This window comes from Habropoda laboriosa, unplaced genomic scaffold (genome assembly GCF_001263275.1).
Source record: "Habropoda laboriosa isolate 0110345459 unplaced genomic scaffold, ASM126327v1 scaffold212, whole genome shotgun sequence".
NCBI lineage: Eukaryota > Metazoa > Arthropoda > Insecta > Hymenoptera > Apidae > Habropoda > Habropoda laboriosa.
Genome location: NW_017100509.1, coordinates 1,934,084 through 1,954,526, shown reverse-complemented (window position 1 = coordinate 1,954,526; position 20,443 = coordinate 1,934,084). Strand labels below are relative to the sequence as shown.

The following is a 20,443-nucleotide window of genomic DNA, read 5'->3' as shown; positions in this document are numbered from 1 at the left end:
AATTTGAAAAATCACAAGTGCCGGAGGTGAATTTGGAAGAAAATGATGTTTTTCGGATTTTACTTTTTTTTTCGTTTGGTAAATGTGAGAATTTAGAACTTCTTTTTAAGGAAGCGCGTGTTTTCACCCTTGGGACCATTATTTCCGTTAGGTTTTAGTAATAGTTTTCGCGTAGAGTTGTTCAACTTGGCGCAGAATTCAGCGAAATGTATGTAGAGGCTGAAAAGACAAGTGAAAAGTCCTTTTCCCGACTTTCCGCTAGGTGTTCCTTTCGCGACCCCGATTCGGTTTCCTAGTTGGCGGAGTTTCTTGAGCTTATGAAAATGGCTGACAGCTTTCCGACGCGGGTTACTTGTCGCTGAAACTTTTACAAGTTCTCGCTTGGGTTATAGACTCTGTCGTTTTTGTCTCTCCCCTATCCTTCTCTTTCGTTTCTCCACGGCAAATTTCCAAACTCCTGCTGGAAGAATAATTTTGTGTTCCTAAAAGTCCCAAGTTGCGCATTGTTTGACTGAACAGAGCGGAAAATGGAACGAGAATGTTTCTCGGTTCTGTCCTAAGGTTCTATCCTATTTTTTTCCTCGTCGAGACAGGAAACAGTTGTCACACCTGAGATATTTTGTGGTGAACATTGTCACGAATTTATCACATTCAACGAAAGAAAATTATTCTACTTTTCAATATTTTCCATATTTTCTAATACTTTTCATTCTCAAAAAAATTGATATGCAGAATTCAGAAGTTTAGGTCACTGTTACGCTATATTTCCCCTTCAAAGAAATTGCAAAGTGTGTGACCGAGTGAAATTTCAAAATTGATCAATTTATTTCAATTTTAAAACAGAAAAACCAACTTTTGAGCGAATCTAAAGGAACTCAAAATGCCACATTTCCTGTAAGTATGTTGAACAACCCAGATAAGTACTTCTTCCGTCACCAATAGCCTTCCAGGAAGTATCGATCAATTGTTGAACAGCCGAATTTCCCCGATTCGCTAATTAACAGCGAAACTTTCAATTCTGAATACACAAACAGGCAAATTTCGTTCAAACAGTTCGGCCGGAGGGCGATTTTTATTCGTCAGTGGAACGAAGAAACGCGTACAGTCAGGACGTTTGAAGCTTTTCCAGTAGTAAAATTTGCATGACGGCAATTTAATCGATTAACTAGCCGCCGATAAGCAAACATTTTTCTCGGTCGTCGGTAAAGCTACGACAGCGTGAAACGGTGTTATCAAGTTGGAACCAATAATTACTTTCCTCTTGAATGATACTGCTCCAGAGAAATCGAGCAATTAATACTAGTCTCCTTTGTCCTCTCGAGTTTCCTCGAGAGCAAACTTCCTGCCAGGTTCTGCCGTTTCTGTTGCATCCATTGTTACTTACAGTTGGTACGCGATTCCAGCAGTCTAATTACCAGTCGGACGGATAGCAACATTTTCAACTAAAAAAATCTACTTTGCTACCGTCTATTAGACTGTTATTTCAAACGAGTAACCTACTCCTAAAAATTATCCATTCTCATCGCTGGAAAAGTTCAACGAGAGAATCAACCGATAATTGTATTTCGTTCTGTTGAGACCGATGTTTCGATAAAATGTTTGTTTCTATCGTGTATACGTATTTTTTTCAAAGCTATTATCTGCATCAGTCAATATCACGTTTGGTCCAATACGTCAATAATTTTTAACACACCGTGTAACAACAGGGATGAAACGAATTCTTTTTTTTTTTTTTTTTGGTTCGGTTGACAGATATCGATTTTATAAAAAAGTGCGATCGAAACGTGATTTTTGGTGTTATGAATTATATCGAAAAGGTGCTTCTTTCGTTTTATTTGAATGGATAAATAAGGTGTTTACAATTTAATACGATTTAATAATTCATGTATCGAGCTTAGGTAGCCATTTTGGTACCAAAATGGATAGAAGAAAACGAAGAAAATTTAAAGGCGGTGTAATGTAAGACTGAGGGTTGAAACGAAATTTTTTTTTTTTTTTTTTTTGGTTCGGTTGACAGATATCGATTTTATAAAAAAGTGCGATCGAAACGTGATTTTTGGTGTTATGAATTATATCGAAAAGGTGCTTCTTTCGTTTTATTTGAATGGATAAATAAGGTGTTTACAATTTAATACGATTTAATAATTCATGTATCGAGCTTAGGTAGCCATTTTGGTACCAAAATGGATAGAAGAAAACGAAGAAAATTTAAAGGCGGTGTAATGTAAGACTGAGATAAATAATATAAGAATGAATAATAAATTTAAGGAAATAAATATCGTGAACTATAGACTTAGGATCTCAACTTAATATTTTTAATTAAAAAAAAAAAAAAGAGTGTTTTTTTCAGTAACGGTAGAATAAATGGAACGAATGATTAAAATTATTCAGAGAGTGTATTTACGTGTTCAATGGTTAATAAAACAAGAAGTGTAACATAGATTCTCCGTTCCACGAAGCAACGTCTGCTTATGTGAGACATAGAATTAGAAATTGCAAGCAATACTATTTGGAAATCCGTGGTAAAGCGTTGTTCTATCTCAGTACGTAAGGCTCCGTTACTTTGTCTGCTTCTCGGCACTATCAAGCTGCATTTTTTATTGTTATAGCAACCTTAGGGAATCGTGCCTGATAAATATTGCTTTGATCGTTACATATATCTTGATTTCCTCTGTTGCAATCTTCTTCGAAGCTCCTCCTCCTTATTCTTCTTCACTCACTTTCAGTTACATCTTATATTTTCACGCGAGACTTGGCTTCGCTCAAATCTAACGAATTATTCAGCTCTTGAAAAATGTGATTTTGTGTCATAATTCTCTGGCATTCTAAATTCTGAACGAACACGACAATTTGAAGGTAGTCGATCAGAAGTACCTTTAAATTAAATTAGTCTTGCCATGGACCATTCGAAAGACAATACTTGAGATCAAGTTTAAACCCTTTATCTCCCTCAATTTTCCCTGTTTAACGATACTCAAAAATTTGGAAAAAAATCTGAGATATTATACATACCGAGGTATGTGTTACAGAATTTTTCCTTGAAAATTCTAGCTCAGAGAAAAATGGAAAGTGCAAAGAAACGTGGATTTCATTCGAAACGTTAACACAGCTATTTTCGTTTGATTTCTTTCTTTCAGATTAATTAGCAAATCTCTAAATCTCGTTCGATACATTTCTGCGATTACAGTATACGCAGGTGATTCTACTAGAGCGGGGTGGTTTTAAAGCATTAGTAAAGTATTCAGGGAATAACGGAATTAATGGGATTATTCCTTTTGATCGATGCACAAAGGGATTCCATTAAATGTCGATCTCATGAATCATGCAGACGAATGATCATCGAACGCGGAAAGGCTATTGAATAATTCGAAACACAACGGTGTTTCGAAAACTAATAAATTCGCGGGTTTTTCGGCTTGGAAACCTCAGGCTTTCAAGTCGGATTGAAAAGCAGATTTCACGGATCGATGGTTGGCAATTAAAAACTGATCGCCGATTCAAGTTGGAAAGCTCACCTTTGACGGAGGTAACCAAAGTTAAATGTTGAGCATTCATCTCGGCGAGCCGGCGGATTACGTCGATCTGTTCCAAGGAAAGTTGAACCGCATTCAACTGTGCTGCACCGCATGGAACGTAGGCAGACCAAAACTAAAAACAAGCAGAGCGAACGTTAGAAATAGTTCACGTTTGTAGTCGAGCAAGAAGAGCGCGCACAACTTGCTAATATTTACGATGCCGATCGAGCACCGTCTCCTATGTAGATCGCCTGACGTTTATTCGAGATGTACAGGGTGAGCCACGTAGAACAGCTCACCTAATCGTCATCTTTAACTTTTTGGCGATACGAGAAAATTTTTATACCTAATTTAAATGGTTTCAGAGAAAAATTTCGTAGAACAAGTGGCGAAAAATTAAAGTTTCACGTTTGATTTAATATTTTTTGTATTCGTGTGAAAAAAATAATAGAAAATGCTTTTCTTATTCGCTCTTTGAAAAACCATTTAAATTAGGTGTACAAATTTTCTGGAGCCATAATCATAGCCAGAGAAGATAATTAGGTGATCTGTGATTAGTGAAATTAGATTGCGAAAAATTCGGCGAAAATTTTCTAGGATTTTCATTTCTTTATTTATCTGAAAAACACTCGACGCGACAAGCGTCGAGTGGAAATTTTGACAGAGTGAATCGGACACGAATGGATTATTAATATTCGTCCTGCATTTGCGCGCTTCCAGTATCTCGCTGTGCTAGTTAAGCACTGATTGTAACGTCATAATACTTTCATAATCATAACACTTGAGAACACTTAACACTGGACGATAGACAGTTAATTAACACTTCTCGCCGCGCGAGCGGAATTACACTCGCGTGTCCACGCACGGTGTGTTTGTCGTGTTTGGAAAATGATCTCGCGTGGATCATTAGTCAGCTCGCTGAATATTCATTTTTTTTCCCACGTCGAGCAGAAAAAATAATTTTGTCGAGTGACGATGTAATTGTAAAATAAATTCTTCTAACTTTTCCGCTTTAAATGTACGGAAAAGTAGGGTAAAACTGTGATAAGAGGTGAATTCATTCTCAGAGGATGATTTTAACGAAGCTTGCAGATTTTTCAATGAACTTTGTGTTCTCTGTAAATTCAAAGAGGGTTGAATTCAGTGTATTTCGTGTACAGGGTGAGCTAACGAGGTTTTTACCAATGCTGAGAAGGAGAACGACAGGTTTATGTGCGACTTTTGCTCTTAGAATAAGTTGAAGTATATTTACCAACTAATTTTACGCGTATTAATTAGTTTTACGCGATTTCTAGTAGCCAAATATTTTTATAAACAAAAAATCTTACTTACAATTAAACTTCGCTTAAAACTGACCTTGGTGTGCAGAGTTTTTTTATCCACAGAAAAAAATGTGTTAGGTATTGCTCCACTTTCTCCCCCGCGGAGCGAAACTGGGCATTTAAATATTTTCGAAAAATTTTACTCCCCTCGGTAGGCAAATATTTTATTTAAACAAAAAAATCTCATTTCTAATTAAGCCCCACTTGAAACTGGCGATGGTGTGCGGAGCTTTTTTTCCCTCTCTGATTTATTATTGGCAGAAAAAAATATATTAGGCACCCAGTATTGACCCACTTTCCCCTACGCCAAATCCACCATTTCAGAATCGTTCCAAAAATAATCTCACTTCGCCAATCTCCACGTTAATATCTAAAAAAAAATCGATATTAAACGATATCGAAAAGATCTTATTCTCTTGGTAACTAAAAAAAGTCCTAATTTTCTGATTGCGCAAACTTAAGACTGTCAATGACGTATAAAAATTCTTTTGAAAAAAAAAAATATGTACTAAATTTCGTTACACTATCCCTTATCACAAAATTCCCAGTGAAACTTGACTGAAACACTCGAAAGATTTTCACGTACCGCGCGAATTATCGCCGTACGCTATATCACAGCGCGGAGTAAAAAGTTTCTCGGATGCAACATTAACGACACAATTCGAAAAGTCTCGCGCAGCGTAAACACGGTCGGCGAAGAAGCTGCCGGTTGAAACTGCACGATAACCGGCGCTCGTTAATGTTTCACGCTAAATGGTACACAGCGAGGAATGAAAAATTCACCGGCGACAACTTCGAAGACGATAGAACGGAAGGTGTAGGGCAAAGAGGGGCCCCGGGTAGTTGCGTTTCCGCCCTTCAGCCGGTTCCCGCTTTGAGAGCAGCACAACGTTACCAATTACTCCGGCGGTCTGATTACCGTCGAGTTTCCACCGCCAGCGTAAATATTGAATTTCGGCCTCCTTCGTCTAACCCGATTGGCATTCCTCGTTCTCACGGTGCACCTGCCGCGAGATCAACGTTATTATACTAATCGAGCAGGCTTCAGAGGGCGGGCGTTTTGCGAGCGTAGAAGATGCAAAATAAGGGTGGAAAAATACGCGGCGCGTAATAGACGAGAGAGTGGCGGCCGGTTACCGCTTGAAATTCCGTGAAAAATAAATCAGTCTTTAAACAAAGGGGGAGGGAATAATTAAACACTATGTATGCCGGTGTAGCTTCAACGTTGCGCTTTTATTAATTTCAACCGCTCGGCATATTTTCCAACGGTATTTCTTAATTTTCGCGCAGATTTCGGGACGTTTGAAAACCGGGGCCGGAAAAAATGTTCACTTTGAACGTCCACGGGAAGAGTTTCCGCGTTACGGTTTCACTTTGACGATGGATAATAGACGAATTTACGTGTGCAGTGTGGAGAAAATGGGAGTAGTGTGTGAGATTGAGGTTAGGTGGTTTAATTTACTGTTGATTGTGAATTTTGACGTTTTTCCGATATTTAGATTTATTCGTCAATCAATTTTATGCACTTTCTGTTAAATTTACACTCTTACGCGCAAAATATTGCATAATGTGCTCAGTAAGATTGAGTAACAAGTGAGATATAGGTTATGTGATTTAATTCACGATTGTTTCGTGTCGTGTTCGGAGTTTTTAAATTGTTTTAGTCAAATTTAGGTAGCTAGAATTTACTTCGTCATCCAATTTTATGCACTTTCTGTTAAATTTACACTCTTACGCGCAAAATATTGCATAATGTGCTCAGTAAGATTGAGTAACAAGTGAGATATAGGTTATGTGATTTAATTCACGATTGTTCCGTGTCACGTTTAAGTTTTGACACTTTTCTAAATAATAAATCCAAGCATAATCTTCGTAACTTAAATAATTTATTTTCCAATTTTCTTTCGCCGCGTAAACGCAATCGCAAATCGATCGCAATTACGTCGTTAACGAGGCTTTAATGGAACACGATTTAAACGGGCGAATGCTAGGTAGGTATAATGAAAACTAGAGAACGCGAAGATAGAGAAACAGCTCGTATATAGGTTACAGAAAGGTTCCATTGTATTTCAACATACACGCCTGATATGATCCGTAATTTAAATCGGCTTTCGCCGAGTTATTTAAATCCGGCAGATTTTAATGAGAAACTTTTATCGTTGCCGCGTCGTGGGACACGATGCCCATTTTAAAGTTACCAGTTATTAATTATTTCCTGGTATAAATCAACCGGCTGCTCCACGGTTGTCCCGAGGTGTTCCTTTCACACGGCGGGCAAAAGTAAAGAAAACGAGTTCGCTATCTCTAGCAAGGAAAATGGATTAAATGTGACAGCGAGGCGACATTTCATGGCTGGCTTTTTACACCTCTCCGCGTGGCCAGTGAAAATAATTGAGTTGTTGCCGCGTTGCTGAAACTTTCACGGTAAATTGGGTATTTTCCCAACTATGAAATGACAGGGGTCTAGGTAGGAGGCATTGTACTGGATACACTTAGAGAGCAATTGTGCGTACGGGTTGCACCGGTGAAAAATGAGCGATTTTAAAGGCACTCGATCAAATAGAAAATTTTGTTCATCGCCCGACGTTTGTTCGGTGCGCTTGTCTAGCTGTACTAACAAGGATCTATGGCAATAATTATTACAACAAATATATTGCCCTCTATTCTGGTCCATAGTTTTCGCACCCAAAATTTCGGGAAAGTGGATTAATATTTCACCGGAGAAATTAAATAAAAATGGTCATTTTTAATATATTGCTTAAATAAGTGAAGGTATTTAAAAACTCTTGAGATGTTTGAATTTTGCCTTTATGTCCTCCAATTTTCAAGATATTCCAAAAATATTCGAGGGACGTTTTCACCCCTTCGACATAAACGATTGCCAATAAAACAAGTCCAATCTCTATTTTTTAACATTTTTATTTTTTCCCTAAAATTTAGTTTAATATATTTACCTGAAAATTTGACGAAAAAAGTTCGTTCTCTGATGCATAGACAAATAGATCATTACTCTGGGTCAAAAGTGGCCCAGCTCGACTTTTCTTCAAACGATTGAAAAACAGAAGCAACAGTTCCCCAATTCGATCTCCTCGTGGATCCTCGGTTCGCGTATCGCCAAACGAGAAGCAACACTAATTTTCCACCGCGGAAGTAGCACAGGTAATCTCGCCTAATACCGTTCAAGCATCACGAAAGTTCAACCTCTGTGACGGTGGCAAATGCACAATTGAACGTTCTGACATCGCCTGGTACTGATTGAGTTAGTGTCGCGGCCAGCTGAGCGAGCTTGACGTCTCTATCTTCCCTGACACCCTGCCACAGTTAAGTAGCGGTGCACGGTAAACGTACACACAGGTAGCGGAAATCGCGGTTAATAAGCGGACAGGAGATAAAGCCGTCCAACTGGAAAGAGACGTGCGTTCTTCCAGAAGGGAAGCAGATAATACTGACAGAGTTCAGCTCGCGTGTTCTATTCAAAACGCGCATCCCACCGTCCGGGAAATGTGCTTTCGATAACGGAAAAAAAAGGGAAAAAGAGAGAATAAATAGAAAGAATGTAATCAGTCCAGAGCGTGAATTTCAAGGGAAAAGTACCACCTATCCATCGGATCTCGTATAAAGGCACTTTTTAGCGTAGAAAAAAAGATCTCGCCACGTTTTCGAAGCTCTCGCTATGGATCCTTGCGTTCCCGTTTAACTTAACGTTCGATGGAAAACGATTTGCTCATTCTTGCGGGGCCTCAAAACTGCAATTGAAGTTCCTCCGATTTTCACCCCGATTTTGCGTGTAATAAAGAGAAAGAAAGGAGAGATACACATGATTTCGTCGTCAGTTAAAAATCTTTCTAATTTTTCTAAATTTTTAATTATTACTCCTTCCTCAAAATTCCCGCGCTTTTGTTAAGTTTTCACCATGGTTTTGTTTACAGAGAGAAAAAGAGGGACAGATATATATAATTTCATCGCCAATTAAAAATCTTTCTAATTTTTCTAAATTTTTAATTATTACTCCTTCCTCAAAATTCCCGCGCTTTTGTTAAGTTTTCACCATGGTTTTGCATACAGAGACAAAAAGGGACAGATATACATAATTTCAAATAAAAATCATTCTAATGTTTCCAAAATTTTAATTATTACGCCTTTTTGAAAATTCCCGCACTTTTGTCCGGTTTTCACCGTGACTTTGCTTAAGGAGAAAAAAATGGATAGATATACATAATTTCATCGTCAATTAAAAACCTTTCTAATTTTCCTGAATTTTTAATTATTACGCTATCTTGAAAATTCCCGCGCTTCTGTCTAGTTTTCACCCTGACTTTGCTTAAGGAGAAAAGAAAGGTAGATATGTATTTCTAACGTTTCCAAATTTTTAATTATCACGCACTTTTAATCCGCGAAATTAAAAAAAAAGGAAAAACGAGACACGTAAAGTCGTTGTTTTATTTCCCCCCATTTCCCTAAGAGGTAGAATTATTGGTCGTTTGTTCCTCGCGAAAGTAAATCCGAGACGGTGGATAATTTTATACGAGACGGTCTAATATCAGCCGAGTCTTTAAGCGCCTTCATCTGTTTAATATTCTTAAGCACAGCCGTTTAAACCGATCTGTTTTCTTCCTCGGTGGTAAACTTGAAGGAACGAAAGGTTCCTTTTGTCAGCGAGTGAAGAAGAGAGAGAGAGAACCGAGCGATAAAGGTGGGTTGTTTACGCTGTAACAAAATCTTTTATAGGAAACGAGCAACGGGAAGCGATGCATAGCTGTAAAAGGGCGCCGTTTACAGGAGGTCCTTGTCTTCCTCCTGCCGGCTTTTCCTTTTTCCTGCAGTCTTGTTGCTTTCCCACTCTCTCTCTCTCTCTCTCTGTTTTCATCGTGAAACAAAATGACTTTCTTGCCTGAGAAACGAGCTGCTTCGTGGTTTTACGCGGGTCCGTTCCAAATAACCAACAGGAGAAAATGACTCCTCTTCGTTAAACGAGCAATGATGGTTCGCCGCGATTATTGTTGCTGCATCGTTCAATTTACTTTCGCGACCTGTGTGCGTTCTCTCTCGGGCAACGTCGATTATATATCTTGCGGTAAAGGAAGGTTCTTCTGTTGAAGAAGTCTCACCAGATCTTTCGTTGGATTTTCCTACACGTTTTTCGGGGGATGAATCGATAGCGGAGCCGGTCGCCTTGTGTTTTCGTTGCGAGACTCCGAAATTTTTGTTATTTCTCGTCCCGCGGACGCGATGATTCTCCGCAGATCCGCTCGGTAAACAGGATAATTTTCATGAGAAATTTATCGACGCTCGGGCATTCTCTCTTTTTCCCGGTGACTGGAACTTTTATTAAGTTTTCGATTCTATCGGGGCGGAGGAGGAGGTGACACGTCTGAGAGATTTTTCGCGGATTGAAAATTGGACTGTTCGTGTATTCGGAGGTTTATGTAGGGTGAAGATTTTCAAAGTGTTGTTGTTTGGGGAAGTTCGAAGAAGATGGGTGTTGCTTCTGTTAAATATTTCGGCTGGTGATTATGGAAGTGGTTTATGTATTTTTTATATATTCCACAGTAGTGAAAACAGATCGTGAAAATGAAGGAATTTGGTCATTACTAATTTGCAAATTTTTTAGTATTATAACTGCAACCTGTAAAATTTATTGCATCTAAATGTAATTGATGAAATTCTTGATATACGTAACGAGAAAATTATTAAATCTACTTGTGATGGAGGATGATACATAAATTATGATAAAGGAGGATAAATTGTTCGACCAATTTTCGTTTGAAAATTTTTAGAATTTTTCACTATCCTCTTTCATTTCCAATTCGATGTCGAATCAATTAACAATCTTCCTGATCTCTGACCTCACTTGTCCAGCAGTGTCCAAATACTTCGAACATCTTTCGCTTTTCCCAGCAAACAAGAAAATCACTTCGCGTCCATTTCTTATCCAGCACGTAACGATCGCGTTAGTTTTCCTCGGATAAAATTTCCGTATTCCCGCGGCGTTGTCACAGAGGGCGGAACTTTTCCCTTTTTCCGTGATCTGCATCGAAACAACTCGAGAAAGGCATCGAAAGTGCATTAACACGCAAAGAGAAATCTGCATCGGCGAAGTTCGCGGAGGGCGCTCGCTCGCGGATACTTGTGCATAGATAAAAGCTCGCGGGGAAAATAGGAAAAGGGAAAGGCGCGGCGTGTGCAGGGTGGAAACTCGTTTTACCACACAAAACTCGAAGAAAGCGCAATAACCACGACCAAAGGGAGCTTTCGATTCGCGGATTCGCTGGCGAAAAGCGGCGGGGACAACGTACCCCGGGTCATTTACGACCCTCAGTTTCGACGAAACAACTGCGGAAAGTTCGGAACACCGTAACACGGAACTTAGCTAACTGTACTCCGAGTGGAAAACGACAAGGTAATATAAGTGAATTGAAAATCGTTAGGGAGTTATGCACCGTTAGTTTACGTGGGATGACTTTAGAAGTGGAAATGGCTTGTGTCCTTTTAACGACCAAGAGATTGTAACGGGGAAGTTAGCGACGAAAAGTTCCGAGTAGTTATGTTGCTTTTTCCAAGTTTCGTCGTTTTTCCAGAAAGTTGAGTAGTTGAATTTTTTCTTGCAAATTATTAGGCTGTTGCAAACGAAACGATCGAGGTATTAAAGGGTTAGATCACTTCTGCACTTCATTTTGGCATATTTTTTTAAGAGAATAATTGACTCAATGGAAAACGAAGGTTTCAAAAAATTCGCTCTAATGGCACGAAATCGTCGAAATTTTTTATCAAAACTATTTTGATTCTATTTTTAAAAGTATACTCTATCAATTTAAGCGTCACTTCTGAGATCTGAAAATGATACTTAATTTTGGCACGTTTTTTAAAGAAAATAATTGACTCGGTGGAAAACTTTTCACGATGGCACGAAATCATTGAAATTTTTTATTCAAAACTATTTTAATTATATTTTCAAGAGTATATTTTATCAATTTAAGCGTCACTTCTGAGATCTGAAAATGATACTTAATTTTGGCATACTTTTTAAAGAAAATAATTGACTCAATGTCAAATTTCTCAATGTGAAATTTTTTACGAAAACTATTTGGATGATATTTTAAAAATTACACACTATCGATTTAAGCAAAGAAAACAAAATCTCAGTGGCGGCGTAACCCTTTAATGAGAAACATTAACGTGAAATTATTTGGATGCATCACCGTTTTCCCAGAAATTTCCAGCGTATAAAAATGAATCAAAGCGAAGTTCCAACGGGGCACGGTAATTCATATCGCCGGGTCATTTATGGTAAAACAAGAAAACGTGTTTCAAATTGTCTTCCGCAGGCAAGTGCTGTGCAATTAACAATTGAATACGGGCGATTACACATAAATAGCAGCAATTGTTAGACTGCAACGTTTGCATTTAAAAGCTCCGGTAATTACTACTAACGGCTGCGAATGCATTAATCGAAATTTCAAGCTGATTTTTCAATAGAAATTCCGAAATGAATTAATCAATCACTTGAAAAGTATTTTCATTTATTCTTTGCACAATTGCTAATTAGTTCAACCACTTCTATATACAGGCTGTCCCCTGTGTAACAGTTGCCACAATTTTTCAGGCACTTCTGATACTAAAAAATAAGAAAATATTAATTTAAATTTAAACATCGCACAAATCAGAATTTCCAACGTACGAAAAAATAATAAAAATTCTGTGATCAGTATTGTTCGCGGATTTTTTCCCAGGTTACTTATCAAGGATCTCCTCGCAACACTCTACTCTCCGGAAATTATGAAATTAGTATAAATAATCGAACGCACGGAAACTTGGAATATAAAAAAAAAGACAAAAATACTGTCACCGATATTGTCCATCGTACTGGACGATATTTCCACGGTGCGGTGTCAATTCATTACACCGATAGCGGAACGAAAGCCATACAGAGTGGCAGGGTCGTAATGCAGAGGGAAGGAAAATGATCCTTTAGGAAACCAGTTCGGATCGAATCTTCCCTGGAAGCCGTAAAACTTCCCACTTCCCCAATTTCTGTTACACTTGCGCGAGGGTGAGAACAAATCCATACTTGTTCCTTACTCTCCGACGGGTTCGTCCCCTTTTACTTTTCTTCCGGCTGATAGCCGCGTTCCTTTCCCTTTCGTTCCAGCCTTTCTCTCTATTTTTTCTCTTCTTCCTCTTCTTCCCCGGCACAAAGTAAAATATCACCGCGACCCTTTGGAAAATTCTAAGGCAAAGACAAGTGTCGTAAATCGATTCCTCTGAAAGCACTCGCGGTAACTGAACACACACTCTTCTCTCTCTCTCTCTGAGCCAATTTGACGGTATCAAACGTCTTTCTCGATGTTTACATTATTAATGAAATAATGGAGGAGGAGGGCACTTCCGTTGTGGAATAATCGAAGATCGAAACGTTCTCTCGTGTGTGTCTCTCTTCGCAGTTTAACAGACTTGTCTTCCGATATCCAGTCGAGGCCAGGGCAGAGCAAATGTTTCCGCGTTCAGCTTCTCTCTATTTTCTGGCCAGGCCTTTTAGTCTGCTTGTAGACGAACAGGCTGAGAACTTTAACTACGAAAGATTCCCGTCGTTGACCCCGCGCGCCGTTAATACGGTATGGATTCATTTTCAAGTAGCTGCGATCGATTTATCGGCGTGAAAGTGATTCCTTCGGGAAACCTTAGAGACGTCGTTTCCATGCGAAAGTACTCAATTGGATTATCGGATGACTTGGCTTTAGACCTTTTCTCTACATTTGCCTTCCTTATATTTCACCTTAATGCTATTGCTTTTACTTAATTGTTTCGCGTGAGAGAGCGCTGTTCTATCCACGTTGTGCGGTTTATTTTTGCGAGGGAACGACGAGTCCGTTAATTGCAGGAAATTGTTCGTGTAACTGGTGTTGCTAGTTTGTTAAGTCGTTTCTGGGGCTTATGGCAGGCGAACAGAGGATTTTTCTATTTTCAGACACATGTCGTAAAGTTTGAAGTTAGAGAATGTTGTTTCTTTTGGTTTCTCTTATTTTTTAACTCTCCCCAATTTTTGACTACTATAAGTACCGTTTAGCAGCCAATTGTCGTTTTGATTTTGATTTTCCCAGCGTAATCGGGAAACGGTGAGTTACGTAGAAACAGTGGTTCAGTTCCAGACAAATTTCACCGGTTTCCCGCTATTTCCATTATTAATCTGGTTCGATCGTAACCTCGGGTCAGCATCCTTTTCCTCTTTCGCTAGAAAAATGAAACGGAATGCCGTAAGGGGCGGAGATGAAGGTAGGGTGGATGTAACGGAAGTATGCGGAGCTCGTGTTCGATCAATTTACAGGGGTCCGCACTTTTCCAAGTAGTTTCCACTCTCACGTAACCCTACCTTGTTAGACGTCAAAGTCAATATGCAAACGAAGAAGCGGCGAAGTGCAGCAGGTATACCGGAGGGCAGCCTTATCGAATTTTAATATTTATTCGTGCCGCGAGACTGCATTCTCTTCGAGGAAACTAAAAAATTGAATTCCGCCTGAGAGAGGGCGGTTACTGTCGATGACAATGGAACCGCCTCCCCTTGGAATTGCGTCTTGATAATCAAATTACGAATCGTCGGATGGCACGACAGGGGGTTCTCCGGTTCGCTTTTCAGAGGTCCTCCAATAAACGCAATCGGAATTTCAGATCCGAGTTACCTGCGTTTCCCGTGCTTATGCTTGTGTCCTTTTTGTTTTTATTTGTATCTCGCCTCTTTATTCCTCCATTTACTTCCTTCTTTTCGTTCTTTTTAGTCTTCCTTCGTTGTTTCTGCTTCCCGTCTCTCTTTGGCTCTTCGCGTCTCTCCCTGTCTCTCCCAGTCTCTCCCTGTCTCTCCCCGTCTCTCCCCGTCCCTCCTCGTCTCTCCTCGTCTCTCCCTGTCTCTCCCCGTCTCTCCCCGTCTCACTCCGTCTCTCTTCGTCTCTCCCCGTCTCTCCCTGTCTCTCCTCGTCTCTCCCCGTCTCTCCCTGTCTCTCCCCGTCTCTCCCCGTCTCTCCCCGTCTCTCCCCGTCTCTCCCCGTCTCTCCCTGTCTCTCCCTGTTTCTCCCCGTCTCTCCCCGTCCCTCCTTGTCTCTCCCTGTCTTTCTGTGTCTTTTCCTGTCTCTCTGCTTCTCTCTCTCTCTACCTCGCTGGTTCCACGTTTCTCTCTGCGTCACGGTTCCTCCTTTTTCCTCGTTTCCCGTTTCTCTCTTTTTTTAAATAAATTTAAAGCTTCCTCGTCCGCCGAGGAAACGCCCCGCCGATTTATCAGTGAAACTCGAGTTAAGTAGAGAGGAAGGAAAATGAGACCGACAGACGAGAGAGAGGAGATGTGAACGAAAGCGAGCGGATGTATTAGTGTTTGTGTTAGCCGGCCGGAAGAGTACACGGGTATCCAAACGTATCTAAAGAGAATGGAAAGTACTCTCGTATTCGGGCATAAGAGAAATTTCGTTGAGCGCTCGAGCACCCTTCTTGCTTCGAATAATATGATGTATTTAAGGCGCTCCTTAAAACATCCACAACCATTAACCGCGATACGTTTATTACGAAACTTCGGGATGTTGTTTGTTCGCGAAACCGAGCGTTGCGTGATTTAACGAGCTGGTATATGCGTGAAGACGTTACATGTAAATATGGAACACGAATTTTCTCAGATACATACGATATTAGGAAAGTTTTGTCGCGTATGTATGTAGATAATTCTGAATTTTCGTAATTTCAAGTAATCGAATAACAGTGATAGAAGATCTTGACAAGTGTTTGCTGTAAAATTACAACGAGATTTATAATTAAGGGATCATTTTCATATGCACTATCATTCAGTGCAAACCGTTGAAAATTTTCATTATTCTGCCCTCTATAGTAAAATATTCTCTCAGATAATGAACTTAGGTCTTCTATTATCAAGAACGATCGAAAAATCGATTTTCTGATTTTGCATATTTAAATCTGTACGTAGATGCAACAAATTTCCAAGTATTCTGATCCGTAAATTACAGAATGTTGATTATTCGTTATAATTCGTCTTTACTAATCGAATCCGTTTTTCAACAAAGAGGAAGGCGGCGCATTAATCCTCGGTTTGCTCGAAATGAATCTTCGATAACGTGGTTCACTGATAATTACTGAAATAACTTTCTGGCGGGCGCTTGCAAATTCCCATTTGCCTTTTCGCATAACCGCGGTTTGCATACGCTATGTATTTATCGCGTGGAACGCACGCAGGTATTCATTTCCAAGCACGCGACAGATCGTTTATGTGATCTGGATCTTTGTGTAAGTGTTTAATTCTCCGGCTTGCACAAATGTGTTTGATACGCGAATGCCTGAGTTCTAAGTATCGTTTAACTCTTTCAGTTCTCTATCTTCTCAGTCCCTTTAAATTTTTCTAATTTATTCTCCTCGAACGAGTTAACGCGAAATGTGAATTAATATCGAGAAAAAATGGGCTTAAATGAAAATGAAAAATGAAACGAAAATGGTAAAGTAAATGTGAAAACAAAAATCGACAGCTTTTTCAAACAGCTAAATTAATTGTCGCCCCGCTCGTTACAAAGTTCAAGTCATCAGGCAGATTGATTTTCCACGAAATTCGACGTATCGGTGGAAATTTTCGATTAAGAATTTCAAAGGGATTAATCTTTAGGAACGCAAACAACGTGCTTTCCTGATGGCAGTTTCATGTTCGACAGGCGAAAGGATAAATTTATTCACGTGCAAAGCTCCGTCATCACCTCTATATTTTCACCAGCTATTTATTTTCATAAATAACTGTAATTCATCGCGACGCCGGCGAATGTATTACACGATTTCTTTATTAATTCATTTCATGATCCTCGGTGCCGAGCTTCATTTGCCTGGCTTCAAAACCCTTCGGAATATAATACCCGCGGTTAATTCGGATGAAAAACGACACCCGGTTTAAAATTCAGGAAACCAAAGGAAAGTATTCTAACGTGTCGATAGTAATTCTGGTAATTCGGGCACATCACACCGAGGTGTCTAAAAATAGGCGAAAATTTGCGAATTTTTTTATAGATAACTACTAAATGAAACATATTCATTTTTTCAGAGGATATAAATCTAACTTTCAGCAATTTTAACAGAAGAATTTTTGCAATAACTCCTCCATTTTGTAACATTTTTAATTTTTCAAAATTCGAGAAGAAAGTTGAAAATTCCATTTAAATCCTCAGAAAAAAGTAGAAAATTTTCGTTCAGTAATTACCTATAAAAAAAATCCCCAAATTTCACTATTTCCAGACGTAACATTTCCACTTTTCAAAAATCGTGCAAAGAAGTTGAAAGTTCCATTTACATCCCCTAAAAAAAATTGAAACTTTCCATTTAACAGTTACCCACGAAAAAAATTCTCAATCTTTTCCCTTTTTCGCAGGCTCTTCAGGTCGTTGTAGCTCCTTGAAAAAAATATCTACGCGAGAGTAAGCTTGTTTGTCGAATTGCAATCTCTCGATGGGAAAGGCTGTTTTGTAATGCTCGAGAAACGAAGGGTCATACGCGAATAGATCGAGAGAGAGAGGGATGCAACAGACAGAGCCACGGGCCCCGGGAAAAGAAACTAGCCTGCAGGCTCTGAGCCCTCTTTTTACGAGTTTGCTTCTCGAAGGATGTTTGCGAATCCCGAACTAACATCGAAGAAAACAAACACTTGAAATGAACTAACGCAACTCCGTAGAACTTTTGCAAATGCAAGTGTCTCACGTATACATAGATGCATGCAAGATGGATGCATCTTTGAATTACGAACGATCCGTCTGGAAAGTTCCGCGTAAAAGTTCCGTGAATTTCCGTGAAAACATCCGCGTAGTAAGGAGAAATGTGTCGCAAAATTTTCACCTGACTCGTACCCACCGTTTTTAATAAATCTCTGTCGCTGTTTTCGCTTAGGTACACATGGAATACCTAATGGACGCCTCTATTCCGATCTTTGCACGAGAAATTTCGCTTCTCAGAGAGAGAGAGGTTAAGGATTCTATTTCAGTTACTTTTTTAATTTTTTTTTTCACTTTAGCGTGTTGCAGAAAATTTTGTATGATTACAGAGTGAAATATCTAGCTTTCCTTCTTTTCAAACGCTGCTAACATTGAGAATTAATGAAGTTCATAGTGAATTATAAAGGAAAGTGGATAGAAAGTTAGGTTATGTTAGCTTCTCTTCTTGTTTTCCATTTTTATCACGTTTGTATATGCTGGAAGGTGAATTGGCGTAAGTTATTCTTACTATAGAACAGGAAATTAAGCTTCTAGCATTGAGATTTTCTTTTTTCTCAAATGCAACAAATATAGGAAATTGATAAAGTTTCTAACGAATCGTTGAAGTTATCCAATCATAGACGAGGATGGATAAAAAGTTAGGTTATGTTAGCTTCTCTTCCTGTTTTCGATTTTGATCATGTTTATATCCGCTGAAAAGTCAATTGGTGTAAGTCATCCTTATTATAGAACCGGAAATTAAGCTTTTGGCGAACAGCCCAGGCAATCAATACTTCTCATGAGCAGCGTGCAATAAAACACAGCTCTCGTTATTAGCACTCGTTGAATCCTGCCGAACCATTTCTTACGAGAGAAATATGGCCGGCCACGGCTCGATAAATTTTACGCTGCAAGATCGGAGGTCGTATTGTTTGGGAAATCCAATTCGAGTAACTGAGAACGCGTCCTTCGTACACCTTTCCACGATACAATCGATTGAGCAGCGTCAGCGACATCATTTGTTAATTGTCGTCGTTCAAACTCGTCGACTGATTCAATTTCTCAATCTAGATCGTGAAAAATTTCTCTCACGAGTTGATCATTTGTTTTTCTTGAAATTCATTTCCAAAAATTCTCTTCCGCAGAAATTTGCCGTTTATTATTTGTTCTGCTATTCGTTGAAATTTATTTCCAAAAGTTGATCATTTATTGTTCACGCTGCTATTTCTTAAAATTCATTCCCAAAAAGTTTCTTCTCAGAAGTTTGTCGTTTGTCCTTCTTTCTACCATTCGTCAAAGTCCATTTTCAGAAAACAGTTTGTCTCTGATATTAAAAATTTGTTTCTCATTCTACCGTTCCTTAAAATCATTTCCAAAAAATATTCTTTCATAAGTCAGTCATTTATTTGTCACTGTAATAGAGTGTAATTTTATTTCTTACACCCATTCCTATCCAATAATTAATTCCCCTTTCTCCAATCGAAATACACAATCGCAACAAACCTCCTCACGAACGAAGAAAAATCAGGTCGCAGTGTTAAAAGAATTCCGCAAAGTATCACAAAACTGCGCGCATCAATTCCACCGTGTTTCGAACTTTTTCCCTCGCGCAAGAAAATTGCCAACTTTTTTTCACGACCTCGGCACAACATCGTGCTTACCTAGGTACGTACTTGCGAGCAAACTATGGTGATACCTCTCGTCGCGTCGTTCATCAACCATAAACACAGTTCATTTTTCACTTTTTTAATCACGTACGTACGTTCCGGTCCCGGGGCAAAGAAAAACTGCGAGAAAAAAGAAGAAAATTCTCATCGCTCGTTTGTGTATACATACATACATACACTTGCACGCGCGTGTGTGTTTCCGTTTGCTTGTAAACCAACGCCGTGAATTCGCCGGTTTCCCTCAAATAAAGTACTCAATGAAATCCACTCGTCTAGTAGCACACCGAGTGCGTTTACTCTTTCAAAATGGCCGCGTGCATCAGGGTTGGCTGGTATGACCTAATTATGATAGCGGTACGCCGGCAGAGTGCCATGCACCTACTATAAATGGATATGCCCGTAAACCAGTCCTGCATGTGCTGCATCACGATTATACCCTCTCGTAATAACAACCAATCCGTCTCACCCTTCCCAGCCAGCGGTGTAAATGACGAGAGGGTGGTGCATGTGCGAAAGCAACGTTTTGTGAACCGCATCTTTGTAAACCACCGGGGGCGGGAGGGCGGCGGCGACATGATTGGCGTTATCGACACATGCCACTACTTTTACCTCCTCCTCCTCTGCCCCTCCACCTTCCGCGATTTTATCATGTGTTCAACTTCGAATCGCCGCTAGGGACTCTGATCATCGGGAAAGCCAATTAACCACGCTCGGTTTTCTTTACGGAAATTTTTCCCACGCGAAATTCGGTTTTGGGAGCGTGAGATTTTGTGATTCGAGCTTCGTTAATTTGAGGATGAACGTATGGGAGGAGAGTGTTGCGTTTGGTGGAAGGGAATTGGGGGAGGTAGTGTGATTTTTGTGGAGTGGTTATTTTGGACTTTAGAGCTAAGGAAAGCCAATTAACCACGCTCGGTTTTCTTTACGGAAATTTTTCCCACGCGAAATTCGGTTTTGGGAGCGTGGGATTTTGTGATTCGAGCTTCGTTAATTTGAGGATGAACGTATGGGAGGAGAGTGTTGCGTTTGGTGGAAGGGAATTGGGGGAGGTAGTGTGATTTTTGTGGAGTGGTTATTTTGGACTTCGGAGAGAGACTAATTGAGGACCTTGTAACAAGAGGAGTGCAGCTCCATTTTTGATAGATTCTTAGTAATGACGTGTAATGTATGTAAAAATAAAAATGTACGTTTGATGAAAATCTGATAACAAATGAGCGATAATAAATGAG

The 20,443-nt window shown here is 39.5% G+C and overlaps 1 protein-coding gene across 1 annotated transcript in view; it reads right to left on the bottom strand.

Moving 5' to 3' along the window:
- Positions 1 to 20,443, bottom strand: part of LOC108576248 (dipeptidase 1-like) — a 153,536-nt gene that overhangs the window by 21,548 nt on the left and 111,545 nt on the right. Inside the window, exon 5 of the mRNA XM_017939207.1 lies at positions 3,516 to 3,648. Within this exon, the coding sequence (XP_017794696.1) occupies positions 3,516 to 3,648 (133 nt within the window). The remainder of the gene's footprint in view (positions 1 to 3,515; positions 3,649 to 20,443) is intronic.